The sequence below is a fragment of the Oncorhynchus mykiss genome, chromosome 18 (genome assembly GCF_057628025.1).
Source record: "Oncorhynchus mykiss isolate SJ-2025 chromosome 18, ASM5762802v1, whole genome shotgun sequence".
Taxonomy (NCBI): domain Eukaryota; kingdom Metazoa; phylum Chordata; class Actinopteri; order Salmoniformes; family Salmonidae; genus Oncorhynchus; species Oncorhynchus mykiss.
In genome coordinates this window covers 51,960,553-51,968,614 of record NC_143039.1, presented here as the reverse complement: position 1 = coordinate 51,968,614, position 8,062 = coordinate 51,960,553, and the positions used below count along the sequence as shown (strand labels likewise).

The window sequence follows — 8,062 nt, the reverse complement described above, 5'->3', positions numbered from 1 at the left end:
CAGGGACATATTATTCAATTTCTGTTAGTCACATGTCTGTGGAACTTGTTCAGTTTATGTCACAGTTGTTGAATCTTGTTATGTTCATACAAATATTTACACATGTTAAGTTTGCTGAAAATAAATGCAGTTCACAGTGAGGACGTTTATTTTTTCAACTCCTCCCATTTATCTCTTAACACCATCCATATTGGATTTCTATTTGCCATATATTTTTCAACTGTGCTGTGATGATTAACAAAAGTTCTGAAGCTTTATATTCTCATAAATTAAAGATAAACATTTTTGCTAAAAGTATTATTACATTATTGATTGGCTGACTGTGACTTTTTAAATCACCCAGTATTGCTATCTGCAGCGTTAGCTCCAGGTAAATTTTACAATTCTTCAGCCATTCCTGGACCTGTGACCAAAAACAAGCTACATATGGACATTACTAAAATAAATGATCTAATGACTCTGTCCCTTTGCAGCAAAATCTGCAGAGCTGGGAAGGTTGTATCCCCCATATATATAACATTCTATAGGTTGCAAGAATTTTGTATAATCATTTAAATGGAAAAATTCAAAGTTTTGAGTACAGCTTCGTTTTATGTATCAGTTCATAATCCAAGTGCCGTGGAATCGGTACGTCAAAACAATCTCTTCCCCACTATCTTGCAATCTATATGGCACAGCTGTAATTTTTTTGGTCTTTAAATGAAACTGGTATATATATTTTTTATTCATCACAATTTACTTTAACCAATTTGTCTTTAATGATAGCGTTTTTTCCAATCCTTATCCTCTCCTGAGGGACGACTTACAAGACAGTTCACATTTTTGTTTTAGCCCTGCAACTGATATACTTTTATTTTACACAGTAATACTTTGTATCATCATCAAAATATTTGAACATAAACTAGTGTTTACGTATCCTCTCTATTTTTGCCATTTCTAGGTGGACAAAGTTATCATCAACCCTTACTTTGGCCTTGGTGCTCCGGATTACTCTAAAATCCAGATCCCTAAGAGAGAAAAGTGGCAGCACGGCTCTAACAGTGTGACAGAGGACAAGTGAGTGAGCATCCCAACATTTAACTTCAAAACAACTTCATGCATTTTCCAGAACAGGGTTCAAAGAGTATATGTTTTCCTTCAAATAGTTTGAGCGTGTCTGAAGTGCCAAATGGGCAACATTTGCACATTTGGGACAATTCCATCTGTTCCATTGCACCAGGCAACCTCAATCAAGCCCAGTTCTGTCTGGCATTCTCTGGAGTTTGGGCCTTTTCAAATGCTTCATGACATTGTGAAGTCCGTGATTTCAACGGGCCTATTCTCTGTCTCCTCCCTAGGGAGCGTCAGTGGGTGGATGACTTCCCCCTCCACCGCAGTGCCTGTGAAGGCGACACAGAGCTGCTCACCAAGCTCCTGGAAAGTGGCTTCTCAGTCAAACAGCTGGACAGCGACCACTGGGCCCCCATCCATTACGCCTGCTGGTACGTCTCATACGAGGGATGTTGTGTTTTAGCACAGCTGTAGACCAAAACAAGTGGCGGGGCTGCCATTTTGCTGAAAAACAAATCCCAGATTGTAAACCAAGTCCCTAAAGTAAATCTTAAGTCCTCTACGGACAATAACGTTTCTATTTATCTTTTTTTTAATCGAACAGCTATCGTCAAATAAGAGTCAAACTTTGGTGTTGTTTTGAATGTAGGTATGGTAAAGTGGAGGCGACCAAGCTACTGCTGGAGAAGGGAAACTGTAACCCCAACCTGCTGAATGGCCAGCTGAGCTCCCCGCTGCACTTTGCTGCTGGAGGGGGCCACTCACAGATAGTACAGCTTCTGCTCCAGCATCCTGAGATAGACCGGGTAAGACTGAGACGGGGGTTGCTAAACCTAACCCTTTTCTTAATGTTAACCTCATACTCCTAATCTGCTACGTTAGTTATCCTAACCTGCTGCCTAAGTTTTGCTAACTTGTTATGAAAAAGTAACTTCGGTATCGAAATGGCGTGAAAATAGTCTTTATCTCATGGCTAAGGTTATGACTAGGGTTAGACTTCAGCAGAAGGCCGTCAGCATGGTTTAAACCTATTTCTAACACGTTTGAATTCCAAATTCAACACCTTAATGTGCTGGAATAAAAGCCTGCACACCCAGTATCTCTCCAAGACCTGAATTGGAGAAGCCTGGTTGAATACAGTATATCCTCCATCCTGTTTGCATGATGGCCACATACTGTGCTGGTACCAGTGGAACATCATAGTTTAGGACTTCAATATGTTTCCAGTAGTAAGTAGCAGTTAGAAAGTAACTTTGCTTGCTTGTTTTTATTAGCACATAGAGGATCAGCAAAAGAGATCGCCCATGCAAATCTGTGAAGAGAACAAGCAGAACGAATGGGAGGAGACAGTGAAACTCCTACAGCAAGCCAATAACAAACCAGTGAGTGTGAAGTGTGTGTGCATGTATGCTACTCCAACAGACTTGACAAAGGCATTGATTAAGTTTAGAAATGTATACAAAAAACAGTGTTTTCCTTCTGCAGTACGAGAAGGTGCGCATCTACCGCATGGATGGCTCGTACCGCTCGGTGGAGCTGAAGCACGGCAACAACACATCAGTGCAGCAGATCATGGAGGGCATGCGGCTCTCCAAGGACACCCAGCAGTACTTCACCATCTGGATTTGCTCCGAGAACCTCAGTGAGTCACACATACACAGATTCAAAATGGCCGCCACAATATCTAGGCTTAGGTAGTATATGCTTGTATTTGTAGTATCTTATTTCCAGGCTACCTGTGCTTATTATACCCTTTGTGTGTTTCTGTGTCTTGTCTTCCATCAGACCTGCAGCTGAAGCCCTACCACAAGCCACTGCAGCACCTGCGTATCTGGACCGAGATCGTCACTGACCTCACTGTCCTGGACCCCCAGAGGGAGAACCCACAGCTCTTCCTCCGTAGAGATGTCCGTCTGCCCCTCGACATTGAGAAAAAGGTTTGTAACCAATTTGAATTTGATTATCCCCCTGGGGAATTTCTGCATTTGTAAAGCAAGGATTTGGGATATTGAATAGATCCATGTTTCTCAACTCTGGTTAAGTGAGACCCAGAGGTTGTGCATACTTTTGTTCCAGCCCAGTAATAATACACCTGATTAAACTGATCAAGGGTTTGGTGTTCAAGTTAATCCATCCATGATTGGCTTGAATCTTCTCCCCCAGATTGAGGACCCCTTGTCCATCCTGATCCTGTTTGACGAGGCCAGACACTGCCTCCTCAAGGGCTTCTTCCCCTCCCCAGACAGCAAGCTGATCACCCTGGCCAGCCTTCTGCTGCAGATCATCTATGGAAACTATGAGAGCAAGAAGCACAAGCAGGGTTTCCTTAAGTAAATATCTTAAATCGGTACCTGAATTGAATCAATTTAGCATAATACTCTTCTTTAAAACTGGTGAAATCTTGGTATGGTATTTGAAGATAAGGTACAGTACATAAACCTGTGGTAATATGATATACTATTGACATAACCGTAAATGTTTTGTTTTCAACAGTGAGGAAAACCTGAAATCTATTGTCCCGATATCCAAGGTGAAAAGCAAAGCGCATCATTGGACAAACAGGATTCTTCATGAGTATAAGGTCAGGTTTATTTTCATTATTTAGTTTTTGTGTAATATACATTTATCTGTGGGGTCAAACTCTTACCCTTACTTCATCTTTTCTGCCACAGAACCTCAGTATGAGTGAGGGTGTGAGCAAAGAGATGCACCACCTCCAGAGGCTCTTCCTGCAGAACTGCTGGGACATCCCAACATATGGTGCTGCCTTCTTCACGGGCCAGGTCTTCACCAAGGCTAGCTCCAGCAACCACAAAGTAATCCGCGTCTTCGTGGGTGTCAACACCAAGGGCCTGCACCTCATGAACATGGAGACCAAGGTGCCCCGGGGCTATTTGTTTGTTGGGACCAGAGTATATGTATACAGAGAAAACCAATGGTGGAAAAAGTTAAGATACCTTAATAGAAAATGACTGAAGTGAAAGTCACCCAGTAAAATACTACTTGAGTAAAAGTCTAAAAGTATTTGGTTTTAAACATACTTAAGTATCAAAAGTAAAAGTATAAATCATTGCAAACCAGACAGCACCATATTCTTGTTTATATTTTTATTTTTAATTTATGGCTAGCCAGGGGCATGCTGCAACCCTCAGACATAATTTACAAACAAAGCATGTTTTTCGTGAGTCTGCCAGGCAGTAGGGATGACCAGCGATATTCTCTTGATAATTGTGTGAATTAGGCCATTTTCCTGTCCCTCTAAGCATTCAAAATGTAACGAGTACTTTTGGGTGTCAGGGAAAATGTATGGAGTAAAAAGTAGATACTTTTCTTTAGGAATGTAGTGAAGTAGCCAAAAATAGAAATAGTAAAGTACAGATACCCCCAAAAAATGACTGAAGTAGTACCTTCAAGTTATTTTACATCACTGGAGAGAACCTTGTTTATCCATGCAGTGTACAGAATACAATAGTTTACTAAAACGCATGAAACATACTTCAGAAACATACTTAAGCTGAATGCATAGAGCTGTCTGTTTAATCTACTAGCACACAGCTCAGACACCCATGCATACCCCACAAGACATACCACCAGAGGTCTCTTCACAATCCCCAAGTCGGGGAATAGTCAATGGGAGGCGCACAGTACAACATAGGGCCATGACTACATGGAACTCTATTCCACATCAGGTAACTGATGCAAGCAGTAAAATAGGATTTAAAAAAACACACCTTATAGAACAGCGGGACTGTGAAGAGATACACAAACGCTAGCACACGCACATTGTGGTATTATGCATATTGTAGATATGTAGTGGTGTAATAAATGTTATGATGCACTGTTTTATCTTTTTTTTCATATGTAATGCAAGTGCAATAATGTGTTTGGACCCCAGGAAGAGTAGCTGCTGCCTTGGCAGCAGCTAATGGGGATCCCTAATAAATACAGATACATTCTTATCTACTGGTCACAAAGTAAGCATGGATGTAAATATCTAAATATAGAAAGTAAAAGAGCGCCTCAAAAGTATTGATTTTAAAAGCTTTGTATATTTTTTTACATGTTCATGTAAAATGCCCTCTTTTACTGATACTTGTGCATATGTTCTACTGTGTAGGTCCTTCTTATCAGTCTGGAGTATGGCTCTTTCATGTGGCAGCTCGGGCACGCTGATCAGTACTTCCAGATTCACAGTCTGGAAAACAAGATGAACTTCATTGTGCACACCAAACAGGTAACTGTAGGACCTTTCCCAAGTCATTCCTATGGATGTACCTGTGATTATCTTCAATCATGTGTTGTAGCCTGGAAAACAGTGCAGATTGTATGATTTGTAAGAAAATGTTAACCGTAGCGTACAGCTCTAACTTTAGAGTTCAATCTGGGCAATATTACATGAAATTTGTTATTCATGTGCTTCTCTTTTTCTCAATAGGCTGGCCTTATTGTTAAACTGTTAATGAAGTTGAGTGGACAAATTACTCCAAATGACAGAAGTTTAACGGACAAGTATGCATATGGTTGACTCACCTTCAAAGACGATATTATTCCTATGTACTTTATTTGTCGATTGCTTTGCTTTCTTTTATTGGACCATTGCTTTTTTTGTTTCACATTTTGTTTATTTGATATTCAGATTTCTGTAACATTTCATGGTTGTAAATAATGTGTATTTAATGGTTCATCTTAATAAAATTAATAATATGAGTGCAAGTAATTCCTTGTTTTGCTGAAAATACAAGTCCGTCTTATGAACAGATTTTTGATTTTTTATCTGTGTGCATGCAGTGCAGTGCAAAGCAAAGATACATTAATTATGCCTAATAAATTCAAGTCAATCAAAATAGTGTGGTGCCAGGACAATAACCTCTCTCCCTCAACATGGGCAAGACAAAGGAGCTTTATCGTGGAATACAGGAAATGGAGGGCTGAACACGCCCCCATTCACATTGACAGGGCTGTTGTGTATTTGACATAGGCCCTCAGATCCTCAAAGTTATACAGCTGCACCATTGTGAGCATCATCACTGGCTACATCACCGCTTGGTATGGCAACTGCTCAGCATCTGATCACAAGGCGCTACAGGGGTAGTGCGTACGGCCCAGTACATCACTAGGGCATAACTCCCTGCCATCCAGGACCTCTATACCACGCATTGTCAGAGGAAGGCCCTAAAAATGATCAAAGACTTGAGCCACCCAAGCCATTGATTGTTTTCTCTGCTACCGCATGGCAAGCGGTACCGGAACGCCAAGTCTGGGACCAAAAGGCTTCTGAACAACTTCTAGCCACAAGACTGCTGAACTGTTAATAAAATGGCAGTGTGGACTATTTACATTGAACCCCTTTAGAGAGAGAGAGTGTGTGTGTGTGTACACACAGTACCAGTCAAAAGTTTGGACACCTACTCATTCAAGTTACTGCACTTTTACGACAGTTTCAAAGCCTCATTTTTTGTAAGGTGAGGGTGAATGGGCAAGACAAAAGATTTAAGTGCCTTTGAACAGGGTATGGTAGTGTGAAGAACTGCTGTTGGGTCTTTCACACTCAATAGTTTCCTGTGTGTATCAAGAATTGGGGACACTGCCCTGTGTAGGGTGCTGTCTTTCGGATGGGGTGTCCTGTCTCTGAGGTCATTAAAGATCCCATGGCACTTATCGTAAGAGTAGGGGTGTTAACCCCGGTGTCCTGGCTAAATTCCCAATCTGGCCTTCAAACCATCACGGTCACCTAATAATCCCCAGTTTACAATTGGCTCATTAATCCCCCTCCTCTCAACAGTAACTATTCCCCAGGCCATTGCTGCAAATGAGAACATGTTCTCAGTCAACTTACCTGGTAAAATAACAGATAAATAAAATTAATTTGAGTCAACGTTGGCCAGCATCCCCGTGAAACATTTTCAACACCTTGTGGAGTTACTGACCCAACGAATTCAGGCTGGGCAATACTGAGCGCACTCAATATAAGGTGTTATTAATGTTTTGTAAACTACGATCCTGATTGCCTAGTCACTTTTACCCCTACGAACATGTACATGCTGAATTACCTCGTATCCCTGCACAGTGACTCAGTACTAGTACTCCTTGTATATAGCCTCGTTATTGTGTTACTATTTCCTTTTTTATTTAGCAAATATTTGTCAACCTTTTTAACTCAGCATTGTTGAGCTTGCAGGTAAGCATTTCACAGTAAAGTCTACACCTGTTGTATTTGGCACATGTGACCAAAACAATTCAATTTGTCTTGAAAATGTCAGAAATCAGACCAAGGACTGGCAAGGTAACAACAGTAGCTGCCACATGAGGGCACTCTGCTCAAATAAATTACTTAACTTGTCAACAGTACATTCATTTCAAACCACTTGAGAAAACTATAACTGTGAAAAGCTGTCAAAGGCAAAGCGTGGCTACTTTGAAGAATCTAAAATCTATTTTATTTCATAGTTTTGATGTCTTCACTATTATTCTACAATGTAGAATTTTTATTTTAGAAAAACACTGGAATGAGTAGCTGTATTTAAACTTTTGACTGGTACTGTACATTTACCAAGGGAAGTCCATAACGAAATATTGGTTATTGTTTGACCATGTGAATAAATTCAATTGGATATGTCTCAACATTGTATGAGAGTGGGTATTGATGGATTATGAAATAATGTATAATATAGATTTAATCAAGACACTGTATATCCGTGTAAACGACATTAAAATAGCCTAGCCTACATCTAGGAATATTGCTTTGAACCGTTCACTGGTATAACAATTTTGATTTCCATTTGACCATTTTGTTTGAAATGTCAAGGTTCATGATTTCACGACGGGCGTATTCATTGAGGAAACAAACAGAGCAAAACGAGATTTTCTTTTGGACAAATTCAGGTAGGTCCCTCGCGTTTTCGTTCCTTTTTACTTCCGTTTAAGAAACGTTTTGCAATAGAATCGGCGTAATCAATACGCCCTTGTTGCATACGGTTTTAGTAGACTACAGTAGCCAATGAACTTTGAGACA

At 40.4% G+C, this 8,062-nt stretch overlaps 1 protein-coding gene across 3 annotated transcripts in view; it reads left to right on the top strand.

The window, feature by feature from the left end:
* LOC110496342 (krev interaction trapped protein 1) overlaps positions 1 to 5,767 on the top strand; it is a 14,330-nt gene extending 8,563 nt beyond the window's left edge. For 2 of the 3 annotated variants that reach the window (XM_021572175.3, XM_090208755.1), the window contains exons 7-17: positions 941 to 1,056; positions 1,338 to 1,481; positions 1,700 to 1,856; positions 2,325 to 2,432; positions 2,536 to 2,692; positions 2,836 to 2,987; positions 3,214 to 3,380; positions 3,544 to 3,631; positions 3,723 to 3,929; positions 5,168 to 5,284; positions 5,486 to 5,767. In XM_021572175.3, the coding sequence (XP_021427850.1) occupies positions 941 to 1,056; positions 1,338 to 1,481; positions 1,700 to 1,856; positions 2,325 to 2,432; positions 2,536 to 2,692; positions 2,836 to 2,987; positions 3,214 to 3,380; positions 3,544 to 3,631; positions 3,723 to 3,929; positions 5,168 to 5,284; positions 5,486 to 5,575 (1,503 nt within the window). In that variant the 3' untranslated portion in view covers positions 5,576 to 5,767. Of the gene's footprint in view, positions 1 to 940; positions 1,057 to 1,337; positions 1,482 to 1,699; positions 1,857 to 2,324; positions 2,433 to 2,535; positions 2,693 to 2,835; positions 2,988 to 3,213; positions 3,381 to 3,543; positions 3,632 to 3,722; positions 3,930 to 5,167; positions 5,455 to 5,485 lie in introns of those variants that run through there. The other variant, XM_090208754.1, reaches the window with a different exon arrangement.
* Positions 5,768 to 8,062: the final 2,295 nt, after the last annotated feature.